Genomic DNA, 13,277 nt, shown 5'->3' on the forward strand with positions numbered 1-13,277 from the left:
CTTTCCTCTGAGCACATCAGTTCCCCAGTCTCTCTCTTTCCTCTCATCTTTCCCTGTCTCAGGGAATGAGGTAGTGTTTCTTCTTTTGAGTTGTAATTTAAACTTTAGTGGCTGTCAGCAAAATAAGTAAAATGAAAGAATCTCACTTTATCACCCTGTCTCCTCTGTAAGGGGGAGAGTTTAAAAGAACAGCAAAAATCCAATTCAGCCAAACCAACCAAGACATCCTCAAAGTCTGAGGTTAAATGCTGTTTTCCATTCTCACAGTCTCCCTCTTCTCTTGCCCTTGGGTACCCAGCTAGTCAGACAAGTCCCACGAAATCAGTCACAGAAACAACCAGTTGTGGGGAAAGGTCCCATCTTTTTGAGAGAGAATTGCTCTTGGCCTTTTTCTGTTCTCCCCCTACCCCTGCCCCACCATGCAGCTTTTGTCAGAGCACCTTGCCCTGTAGTCCTCATTGTGTCCAGGGGAGGGTCCACCTGGAGAGTACAGTCATGGAATAAGGAATGACTTATTCATTCCTTAGAGAAGAGCAGGCCCAGGGCCCAGTGGCAATGAATGTGGATGCCACAGAAACGGAAGACCATAAGGGACCCTACAGCACCAGAAGGAGGAGCTGCCTCAGTCTCATGTGGTTCCGACTTTAGGGAATCTCTCCTCATGTACTTAGGCATGTACCTATTTTTTTTTAATGATTTTATTGGGGCAGTTTTTTTACATTGTAATTTCCCCCAGTATCCCTTTTTTCTCCTCCCAAAGAGCCATCTCATATTACAAATAGTATGTTTATAAAGACCAAAACCAAAAAACCAAAAGCAAAATAGAAGGAAGAGAGGGAAAAAATCAGTATAATGTATCCATACATTAAAAAAATCCAAAAATATATTCAGTGTACAAAAATTCTGGCCTCCCACTTCTGCCAAGCAATGGGTGTGAATGTCTTCTTGTATCTCTTCTTTTGAGCCATGCTTGTTCTTTATAATTTTACAACAATCACTTTTGATTTTTTTGTGGTTCTTTCTGTGAGCATTGTTGTCATGTGTATATTGTTTTCTTGTTTCTTGCCTTCACTACATCTATCCATTTTTATCACATTCACCATTTCTTACAACATAGTAATTCATGTACCACAGTTTGTTTAGCCATTTCCTAATCGATGAGTATTTACTTCCAATTCTTTACTGTTACAAAAAATGGTACTATAAATATTTTGGTGTATATGAGGCCTTTCTTATCAATGATCTTGCAGAATAAGCCTAGTAATGAAATCTCTGGGTCAAAGTGTATTTTATTCAGTTTACTTGAATAATTCAGTTTGCTTTCCAAAATGGTTTGTACTGATTCACAGATCCACCACAATGCACTGGTATGCCTATCTTCTTACAACCTCTCCAGCACTGATTATTCCCTTGCATACACCCATTCTTACCATGTTGTATGTTTTAATGGGAGTGTTCTCATTTATGGGTGAAACGTTTCATTGCTACTGTTGTTATCTGGCCATTTTAGTGAATGACTGTTTTAAGTTTGTTGTGTCATGTGGCTGACTATTAACACACTGGTAGGGGTTGATGAACTGTCTTAGTTTTAGGAGTCTGAACACACTTTGAACTTGGAAGAGTAATACCTCCAACACCTAGATTTTGAGTTCAAGTTGGCAGGGTTACCAGTAGGGGGTGCTATACTTATTTTTGAAGAAGACCTTCTGTAAGTCAGATTGCTATCATCTGATTTGTCACACTTTTCATCATGGCTGCTTTTAAAATCATCTTGTCATATTTTTGAAGATTGACAAAAATGTTTCTGGTTGAGATGAATTTATTTTTTACTGCTTTGGGTATTCAGTCTTTTGTCTTTTATCAGTATTTTGAGAATTTGAAAAAATTTCTGAAATATTTTAGACAGTTTCTTTTTTACAATTTGGAGGAAGAACAGTAATTCTGAAATTTTTCCCAATTGCTCAGTTTTCTATCAATCTTAGCTGCCTAAATTGCAAGTTATTTTCCAGCTCTCATTTTTTAACTCATTTTTCTTCCTTCCTGTATGGTTTTCCATATACTCCCCTGAAGAAGATATTTCATCTTTTCCTGATTGTTGTTTTCTGAGGATATCTGTGAGTGATTATTTAGTCCTTAGTAGCCAGGTGTTCTCAGTATCTTCTCCCTTGCCCTTGATTTTAATTCCCTCTAAGTAGTGTTTTACCTAGGTCACATTGTGTCTTGTTCTCTTGATCAAAGAGATGGAAACTAGACCTTATTATGAAGAAAGTTCTTTTGTCTCATGGCCAACAGTGGCCAGTAACTTTTTTAACATTTCTTTCAGATGTCCTTAGTCAGGAGAGTAGGTGTGAACCCAGAAATGCAATTCTGATAAAATGCATTTACGTGGGGGAGTCATCCAAGACAAGACTTCCAGGGAAAATTCCCAGGCTTTCCGGGACAACAGAACCAGTGGAACCAATGGACTGCTGTATTAACTTAGAGACAGAGAAGGACAGCCAGGATGGACAATCCCGACTAGTAACAGTCCCACAGCGAACAACTTTTAATGAAAGGACTGTACCACATTGTCCTACTTGGGGAGGAAGTTTTAATCTGGCATCAGTCTTTGTTCCATCATGGAGAAATTCTGCAGAGAAAGATCTCCACAAATATAAGACTCTTGAAAAACAAGTAAAGGGTTTTTCAGACCTACTTATATGCAATACTTTTTCCTCAGGGAAGAACCTTTCTAAGTATGACAAATGCAAGAAACCCTTTAGTTATCACTCAGACCTAATTAAATTTCATAGAACACATACTGGAGAAAAACCCCATGAGGGCAATGGAAGGGGAAAGACCTTTGGTAGAAGATTGTGTGTTATTGGGTGTCAGAAAATTCTAATTGGAGAGAAACATGAATGTCACAAATATGGGAAAACCTTTAGCAAACAGAAAAGATTGATTGAAATGAAGAAAATTAATATTAAAGAGAAGTCCTTTGAGTGTAATGAATGTGGGAAAGTCTTCAGTGATAACAAAATACTTGAAAACCATCACAGAATCCATACTGGAGAGAAAACTTTTGAATGTGATGAATGTGGGAAAGGCTTCAGTCAGAGAGGAAACCTTATTACTCATCTGAGAACTCACACTGGAGAGAAACCATTTGAATGTAAAGAATGTGGGAGAGGCTTTAGTCAGAGGGGGACTCTCATTAGTCACCAGAGAACTCATACTGGAGAGAAACCCTTTGAATGTCATGAATGTGGGAAAGCCTTCAGTGAATGGGGATCCTTTAATAGACATCTCAGAACTCATACTGGAGAAAAACCCTTTGAATGTCATGAATGTGGGAAGGGATTCAGCCAGAGGGGAACTCTTATTAGCCATCAGAGAACTCATACTGGAGAAAAACCCTTTGAATGCCATGAATGTGGAAAAGCCTTCACTTCAAGTAATGGACTCAAAACACACCAGAGAAATCATACTGGTGAAAAACCCTTTGAATGTCATGATTGTGGAAAAGCTTTCAGTGAGCGAAAAGTTCTCAGAATCCACCAGAGAACTCATACTGGAGTGAAACCCTTTGAATGTAATGAATGTGGGAAGGCCTTCAGTGACAGTAATGTCCTCAAAAGCCATCAGAGAACTCATACTGGAGAAAAACCCTTCAAATGTCAGGAATGTGGTAAAGGCTTCAGTCAGAAAGGAACACTTATTAGCCATCAGAGAACTCATCCTGGAGAGAAACCCTTTGAATGTCAGGAATGTGGGAAAGGCTTCAGCTGGAGGGCAAGCCTTATTGCCCATCAGAGAACTCACACTGGAGAGAAACCCTTTGAATGTCATGAATGTGGGAGAGGGTTCAGACAGAGGGCAAACCTTACTACACATCAGAGAACTCATACTGGAGAGAAACCTTTTGAATGTAATCAGTGTGGGAAAGCTTTCAGTAAAAGTAATATTCTCAAAACACATCAAAGAACTCACACTGGACTGAAACCATTTGAATGTAATCAATGTGGAAAGGCTTTCAGTGATGGTAATGTTCTAAAAAGCCATCAGAGAACTCATACTGGAGAGAAACCTTTTGAATGTCAGGAATGTGGGAAAGGCTTTGGCTGGAGGGCTAGCCTTATTACCCATATGAGAACTCACACTGGAGAGAAACCCTTCGAATGTCATGAATGTGGGAAAGCCTTCAGTGAGTGGGGATCATTTAATAAACATCAGAGGACTCATACTGGAGAGAAACCCTTTGAATGTAATAAATGTGGGAAAGGATTCAGACAGAGAGTAAACCTCATTACTCATCAGAGAATTCATACTGGTGAGAAACCTTTTGAATGTAATGAATGTGGAAAAGCCTTTAGTGAGAAGGGACATCTTATTAGACATCAGAGAACTCATGCTGGAGAGAAATCCTTTGAGTGTAATGAATGCGGGAAAGGCTTCATTGAGAGGCCATCCTTTAGTAGACATCAGAGAACTCATACTACAGGGAAATCTCTTGAATATAATGAAAAAGAAATAGCCATTAGTCAGTGGGGAACCCTTATTAGCCATGAGTTAACTCACACTGGAGAAAATTCTTTGGATATATTTGATGTAGGAAAGAATTCAAAGGACAAACTTTATTATAAACATAACAGAAGACTTAGTTTAGAGGAAAAAATGGATATTGTGAAGGCTTGAGGGAGAAAACAAACTTATTAGACATCAGAGAATTTGTAGGGGAGAGAAACTATTTGAAAATTTTATGTATATACAGATGTATTAAAACCTCCAGCACCAATACAACAACCTACGTAGTGACTACAGTAATATAAAACAATCTTGAAAATTGTTAGAAATCTAGTCAATGAAATGATAATTTCTGTTGATTGCATTGTAATGAGTTATCATAAGACTAATTGGCAGTGAAATCACTGACTTTGTGTTCAGCATAGGAAATACATTTTCAGACAAGGGGACTTTATTTAACTATACTTACTTGTTACTAGAGAGAACTTTTATTTGGAGTAGGGGAAGTTGTTAGGGGAGAGCAAGTGGCTAGTTGTTGTTCAGTTGTTTCAGTCATGTAAAACTCTTTGTGAACCCATTTGGGTTTTGTTTTGTTTTTTTTTGACAGATACGGGAGTGGTTTGCCATTTCCTTCTCCCCCTCATTTCAAAGATGAGGAAACCAAGGCAAACAGGGTTATATGACTTGTCCAAGATCACCTACCTAGTAAACGTCTGAGGCTAGATTTGAACTCAAGAGGATGATTCCAGGCCCAGCACTCTATCCATTGTGCCACCTAGCTGACCTAGTGATCCTAAAAAAAAGTATCAGTGAAATATTTTAAAATGCAGAGAAAAGAGCAGAAAAAATTTCAGAGAAGCAGTGCTTATTTATTTCTCTTGTTAAATTTAATATTTGCTTAAACTGCACATAGTAGAATTTCTGTTTGAAATACAGTCCTCTTCTTGTTCTTTGCATGTTGAGGGCCAGGGTGGAGTGCAGTTGACAAGATCAGGATAGACCTTCGGGGAATCTGTTCTTTGAGACCATGCTCATTATCATCCGGAATGACTCTCCATGCCCCCCAGATGTTGCTGTCTCTGTGAGACAAACATGAGAATTACAGAAAACAAGGGATATGTAAAATAGATGTCCTCTAAGCTAACAGTCTTTAAAGACAATAAGACTGGCCAAATCACTGGGACAGGAGACGAGCAGAATGTCACGTAGACTTGCAGTTTCTATGTATACCCTAACCCTCAGATCAATAAATGGAATTGGTCTATCTTTTCCTGCCTCCTGTGTCTCTTTTCTTCAGCACATCACCAAGCCATGTAGGGCCGTCCGCTACATTTGCACATGTAGTATTGCATAGTCACATAGGATGTGCATATTTGGAGTAACCACCCCAGATGTTCACACGGACTATCTGTACCCAATCTGTGCTAGAGCATTCCGAGCTTGTATTGGTCTGATCAGCCACAGTTGTACACACTGAAACTTCACTTTATCATGGTGATGTCATTTTGGTCCTCTTTGAGAACGAAGGACAACAACCAACCAATCAGCCAACGTGTAGTATTGTAATTTAGTAACACTTGAACAAAATAATAAAGGTTCACAATTTTATATGCAGTCCTTTTTCTGTTCTTTGTATCTTTATGTGTAAGATGATAATAAGACAATTTCAGTGGGGAAAAAAGAAACCATTTAGCTAGATGATCTGTTTCATTTGTCATCACAGTGTTCTTGTGGGAGAGAAATACTGTAAATATTATGAGTATGGAAGAAGCTTCAGCCCATCCCAGGACTCATACAAAAGAGAAAAGTTAGTGTTCTAGGTGGGAAGATGCTGTGTAAAGATGGCTGTGGTACTAGGTTGATTGAGATGTGAAGCATGTTGTGGTCAGGAGGTCAGTTAGAATAGTGCTCTAGAGATACTCATCATCTTTAAAAAACCACCACCAACAGCAAACTACAGCCCTGAGATGGGAAGAGTTCTGAATCAGAGTATATTAACTTCCCTAGGTACTGTGCTTTTGATTTCTGGAGGTGTAGCTTGGATAATGCTCTCCCACATGGAGACAAGAAGAAACAGAATAATGGCTAGATGGGACATGAAGGGCACCTATATCAGTGGCAGTAGTTGCCTATAAAGTTGTTGGCAAACCTTCCTGTGCTAGCTGGTAGTAGTAGGGATGGTGGTAGTAGTTAGTAGTCCTTTTCATTGCTGTTGTCATCTCCTATGGTTTGAATGATCATCTTTATGCAAATGACAATTCTCAGAGGTTTCATAGTATGTGTGTGTGTGTATGTGTGTGTGTTGATAGGTATCTTAAATTCAACACATTCAAAACTGACTCATTATCTTTACTGTCTTCCAAAATTCCCCCTTTCAGTCAAAGGCACCATCATCCTTTCATTTTTCCCACCTTCTCATGATGCTGGACTCCTCACTCTTTCTCACTTCACATATCCAATTAGTTGTAAAACTTGCCATTTCTACCTTCACAACACTTTTGAATCCCTCTCTGTCTCTCCACTTTGATCCTCATCACTGCAAAACTAAATAGTTGAAACAGCCTTTGAATGGGGCTCTCTATCCCAAGGCTCTTGGCCCCTAGTCCATTCTACACACTGCTTGCCAGAGTAATTTTCCTTAAGCACAGATCTGACCATGTCACTCTCCCCTACTCAACTCTAATGCTTCCTTCTGCCCCTAGGATTAAATAGAAATGGTTTAGCTTTTAAAGCCCTGTGCAACCTGGCTATGATTTCTCTATGTAGTTTCTTTTTTGTTTGTTTGTTTTTCTATATGGTTTCAATGAACATTATTTGCCTCTTATACTCTTATGATTCAGTCAAATTAACCTTTGCTTTGCTCCTCATGCAGAACACTTCATCTCTCTCTTCTGCCCTTTGCCTTTATACTGATCATTCCACATGCCTGCAATGAATTCTCTCCTCATTGTTGCCTCAAAGGTCCTTGCTTTCTTTAAGAGGAAACTTAGGCTTTTCCCTTTCCTACCAGCTGCTACTGACTGCCTGAAAGACAGTTGAGGGACTCACAGCAAACTAAAACAACTGAGGTGTCACCTTCTACACATCAGCTTGGTGAAGATGACCTAAAAGGAAATGACAGTCTTTAGAGGAACCGTTGGAAGACAGACATGCTAATGCTCTGTTGGTAGAACCATTCTGGAAAAGCTTTTTGAATCAGTTCCCCTTTCCCCCAAGTCACTAAGTTGTAACTACCGTTTGACCCAGTGATAGCATTACTGGCATATATCTTCCCAAATCATGAAATATTATTGTGTTGTAAGAAATGATGAAAAGGACAGAATTGGAGAAACTGGATAAAACCTGGAGACCAACTTCAACTATGACCACAGAGGCCATGGATTTCCCACAAGTACTGACAAATTGGGTCCCCAGAGCACAACTACCACTTCCCTAGAGATTCTGGGGTAATCTGGCAGGTTTAAGAAGTGATTTCTTGGATTCTTTTGTTCATAGGCCCCACCAATGTGTTTCCCCATCAGTTGATATCAATTAACCGACCAGATGTATGGGAGCTGCCCCTCCTAAATCCCTCATATATGCTATGTACAACATAGATACAAAATAAATGAAAGGTAGTTTGGGGGGGGTAGCAGCTTGGGGGACCAGAGAAGGTATAGAGGATGGCACTTGGCAATGAGCTGGTTATTGAGTGGAGCCAGGGATTCCATGGGGTGAAGTGAGAAGGAAATGTTCTCTTGTCCTATGTCAAGATACAGAGAAGGAAGTCTGAAGGTTATGTGTGCAAGTAGACCAATATGGTGAGATTGTAAATGGCAAGGAGGGAGTAAAACGTAAGAGCCTGAAGAGTGAGGAAGGGACAAGTTGTGAAGGCAATACCAAACAAATGTCTATGTGGCCCTAAAGGCCCCAGGGAGCCATTGAGCTTGTTGAAAGGAGGCAGTGACTAATTTTGATACCTCTTCTCAATTTAATCAGTATTTACTCAGGTCATTGTGATTTAATGGATATCAGTGACTGAAAGTGGAATCGAGTTAAATTGGATTTAGTTGGTGTTGGAATTATGAGTTATGTGTTAATTGGATCAGATTTGTCAGATTGAGTCATACTGTATTAGGCCTGTTGTATAGATTTATTAGTACTTACAGTCCCCTCCCCAAGTGTTGTTTGCTTGAAATAAGGTTCATAAGCCTCAGTAATACCGCTTCCCACCTATGAATCACTACTGTTCCTCCTAAGTGACCTTTGCTTTAAAACCACAACTTTCTTGGTCCCTTTGGATACTGTCAGCCAAATATTAGTGTTTAGTGGCCTTTGGAAAACCTTCCTCTCAGTATTCTTTAATCATAGAATATTGCTGACAAGTGAATGGCCCAGGTCCTTGCTGACAGGGTCTTGGGACTTTGAGCTGGGTCCCCAACTGCCTCTGACAGAGGAGTTGTGATTGGTGGACAGTGCCATTAACCAAACATAGGAGTCCCCCTGCTTCTGGAGATTAGCCCATCATAACTTTCTTTGCTTCTGAAGAGACCTCCCAGGAACTGGGGGATCTCTCAGGGACTCCCCGAGGTCTATAAAACCCCTTAGTCCCCTGAGCATTGAGGTCCTTGACCTTAAGAAATATCTTGGGCCCAATTGCTTAGCGGTCTCCCTAATAAGTAATTGATCCTGCTTGGAGCTCTGTCCCAGTAATTTGTTACAGGTTGGAATTTTGTGGCCCACATGTGATCATATCTTTCTTGCAGGCAAATCAATTTAGTGGTTGTGTGGAGAGTGGGATGGGAGAGGTTTCAGGCAGGGAAAACAAGTAATATTCCCAGTAAGAGGGGATGGTAATGGCTCTGTGAGTGGAGATAGACATGGCAAGATTTGGCACCTGACTGGACATGTGGAGTGAATGAGTGGGTTAAGAACCCATAGTGAGATCTCTACAGACACCCTCAGGCCCCCATTCACCAGTGTCTTTGGTCTCCATGACCTGTAACATCATTTAAGCCAGGCCACACATGGGAATGTTCATACCCTTGATCTTGCAGTCTCCCTAATTTACAGCTCTGAAAACTCTTCCAGGTTATAACTTTTTAATATTCCTTTAAAGTGTTTTTAAATTTTGAACTTAAACATTGAAGAAGAACATTTCCTTTTTTTTTTTTATTTAGCTTTTAACATTTATTTTCACAAAATTTTGGGTTACAAATTTTCTCCCCTTTTATCCCCTCCCCCCCCAAACCCAAGCATTCTAATTGCCCCTGTGACCAATCTACTCTCTCTTCTATCCTCCCTCTTTGCCCTTGTCTCCATCTTCTCTTTTGTCCTGCAGGGCCAGATAGCTTTCTTGACCCCTTAACCTGTATTTTTTATTTCCCAGTGGTAAGAACATTACATTTGATCCTAACACTTTGAGTTCCAACTTCTTTAGCTCCCTCCCTCCCCACCCCTTCCCCTTGGAAGACAAGCAATTCAATATAGGCCAAATCTGTGTAGTTTTGCAAATGATTTCCATACTAGTTGTGTTGTATAGGACTAACTATATTTCCCTCCATCCTATCCTGTCCCCCATTACTTCTATTCTCTTATGATCCTTTCCCTCCCCATGAGTGTCGACCTCGGATTGCATTCTCCTCCCCATGCCCTCCCCTCCATCCTCCCCCCCACCCTGCTTGTGCCCCTGTCCCCCACTCTCCTGTATTATGAGATAGGTTTTCCTATCAAAATGAGTGTGCATTTTATTCTTTCCTTTAGTGGAATGTGATGGGATAGACCTCATGTTTTTCTCTTGCCTCCCCTCTTTATCCCTCCACTAATAAGTCTTTTGCTTGCCTCTTTTATGAGAGATAATTTGCCCCATTCCATTTCTCCCTTTCTCCTCCCAATATTTCTCTCTCACTGCTTGATTTCATTTTTTTTTTTTAGGATATGATCCCATCCTCTTCAATTCACTCTGTGCACTCTGTCTCTATGTATGTGTGCGTGTGTGCATGTGTGTGTGTGTGTGTACTCCCACCCAGTACCCAGATACTGAAATGTTTCAAGAGTTACAAATATTGTCTTTTCATGTAGGAATGTAAACAGTTCAACTTTAGTAAGTCCCTTATGACTTCTCTTTGCTGTTCACCTTTTCATGGTTCTCTTCATTCTTGTGTTAGAAAGTCAAATTTTCTTTCCAGCTCTGGTCTTTTCATCAAGAAAATTTGAAAATCCTCTATTTCATTGAAAGACCATTTTTTCTCCTGAAGTATTATACTCAGTTTTGCTGGGTAGGTGATTCTTGGTTTTAGTCCTAGTTCCTTTGACTTCTGGAATATCCTATTCCATGCCCTTCGATCCCTTAATGTAGAGGGTGCTAGATCTTGTGTTATCCTGATTGTATTTCCACAATACTTGAATTGTTTCTTTCTAGCTGCTTGCAATATTTTCTCTTTCACCTGGGAATTCTGGAATTTGGCCACAATGTTCCTAGGAGTTTCTCTTTTTGGATTTCTTTCATGCGGTGTTCTGCGGATTCCCTTGAATATTTATTTTGCCCTCTGGTTCTAGAATCTCAGGGCAGTTTTCCTTGATAATTTCATGGAAGATGATGTCTAGGCTCTTCTTTTGATCATGGTTTTCAGGTAGTCCCAGAATTTTTACATTGTCTCTCCTGATTCTATTTTCCAGGTCAGTTGTTTTTCCAATAAGATATTTCACATTATCTTCCATTTTTCGAATCTTCACGCTATGTTCTGTGATATCTGTCTTTCTCATAAAGTCCTTAGCGTCCATCTGTACCATTCCAGTTTTGAAAGATCTATTTTCTTCAGTGAGCTTTTGAATCTCCTTTTCCATTTGGCTAATTCTGCTTTTGAAAGCATTCTTCTCCTCATTGGCCTTTTGAACCTCTTTTGCCAATTGAGTTAGGCTAGTTTTCAAGGTGTTAATTTCTTCAACATTTTTTTGGTTCTCCTTTAGCAGGGAGCTGATCTGCTTTTCATGCTTCTCTTTCATCCCTCTCATTTCTCTTCCCAGTTTTTCCTCCACCTCTCTAACTTGATTTTCAAAATCCTTTTTGAGCTCTTCCATGGCCTGAGCCCATTGGGTGGGCTGGGACACAGAATCCTTGATTTCTGTGTCTTCGCCTGATGGTAAGCATTGTTCTTCCTCATCAGAAAGGAAGGGAGGAAGTGTCTTTTCTCCGAGAAAGTACCCTTCAATAGTTTTATTTCTTTTCCCTTTTCTTGGCATTCTCCCCAGCCAGTGGCTTGACCTCTCAATATTCTCCTCACACCCACATCACCTCCTGGTCCTCCCAGCCAGCATTTGGGGACTGAGATTCAAATGCTGCTTCCCGCCTTAGGGCTTTTGGCGGGGGCAGGGCTGCTATTCAGTGTGAGAATTAAGTTCAGATGGTCAGGTCAGGTCGGGGCAGGGCTGCCTCTCAGGCTCAGTTCCCTCAGGGGGTTTATGCACAGACCTTCCACAATGGATCCAGGCTCCCGCCCGCTTGGGGAGCCCCTGTCTGCAGCCGCCTCTCAGCTTCTATCTCCCGGGGGGGCCCGAGCCATGGGGGCACCCCACTCCCCTCTCGACCCGCCAAAGAGACTCTCTCACCGACCGTCCTCACCTGTGGATGGAGGAGCTTGTGCCGCCACTGGAGATCCTGTCTCTGAAGCCTGCTCGGATCTGTACCTCTCGGAGCCGAGGCTGCCGCAGGTCTGGGCTGGGCTCCGCGTCTGCAGCGCGATGGACCTTTTGCGAGAGGTTTGCAGTTCCCTCTGTGGGTGGAGGGACCCGTGTGGCCGCAGGAGATCCCGTCCCCGTAGCCCACTCGGATCTTTTCCTCACGGTGTCGCGGCTGCTGCAGGGCTGCCCTCTGCTCCCAGTCCCAGCGCCCAGTCTGCAGCGCGAAGGACCCCCCGCGAGAGGTTTGCAGGTCTCTCCGGAACAGAAATCTCCCTCGCTCCAATATTCCGTGGCCTCTGGGTGCAGAATTCGCCGTAAGTTACTCCCCTCTAGCTGTTCTGTGGGTTGTGGGTTCGGAGCTATGTGTATGTGCATCTTTCTACTCCGCCATCTTGGCTCCGCCCCCAAGAAGAACATTTCCACATATACATCAGACACAAGAGGATTCTAAAGAAAGCTGTAGGCTAGTTCATGTAACTTGCCTTAGAGTATGTAACATTATGTACATTACTTTTGAAACTGTCCTGCCTACTTGTGCTTCCTTCTGAATTCAGGGCAGTTCCATAACTATGTATAAGACCCTGTGTTGGGTTCTGGACAGTTCCTTCCCTTGCAGTTTAATGGGAAAAGACCACACCAAAGGAGGCTGGAAGGGGAGGGGAGGACACCAGATAGGTCCTGGGCTTGGTGAAGGTGGGTCAGGCAGCATTGCTGCAGATGGAGCCTGAAGTAAGCGGGAACACCCAGGCCTTACCCTCTCTAAAGGAAAGCTTTTGGAGGAGTGGGGTACTCCACCATCCAGCCCTTCAGCCAGAGGGGGAGGAGGCAGAGGGAAGGTGTTGGGAAGGTGCTGATCATCCAAGGCTGAGTCAAGCAGCATGGGGAGGAGAAGGTTTCAGTTGATCTGCTTCTCCTGGGAAGAGCCTCTTGTTTCATGGATTTCAGACTAAGCCAAGCTGCCAATGGAAAGTGGAATAAGCTGAAATTTCCTTCTGTTCTCTTCTCTGCATTTAAAAAAAGTGATAACAGCACTTTTTTGGGGTGGAACTATTACTGCTACAGGGCAGCTGGGTGGTGCAGTGGATAGAGCACCAGACCTAGAGTCAAGAAGA

The 13,277-nt window shown here is 41.8% G+C and overlaps 1 protein-coding gene across 1 annotated transcript in view; it reads left to right on the forward strand.

The window, feature by feature from the left end:
• Positions 1 to 13,277, forward strand: part of LOC140525316 (uncharacterized) — a 50,159-nt gene that overhangs the window by 8,999 nt on the left and 27,883 nt on the right. Inside the window, exons 5-7 of the mRNA XM_072640589.1 lie at positions 2,324 to 4,456; positions 4,683 to 4,712; positions 5,114 to 5,124. Of these exons, the coding sequence (XP_072496690.1) occupies positions 2,324 to 4,456; positions 4,683 to 4,712; positions 5,114 to 5,124 (2,174 nt within the window). The remainder of the gene's footprint in view (positions 1 to 2,323; positions 4,457 to 4,682; positions 4,713 to 5,113; positions 5,125 to 13,277) is intronic.

This window comes from Notamacropus eugenii, chromosome 2, assembly GCF_028372415.1.
Source record: "Notamacropus eugenii isolate mMacEug1 chromosome 2, mMacEug1.pri_v2, whole genome shotgun sequence".
NCBI classification, from domain to species: Eukaryota; Metazoa; Chordata; class Mammalia; order Diprotodontia; family Macropodidae; genus Notamacropus; species Notamacropus eugenii.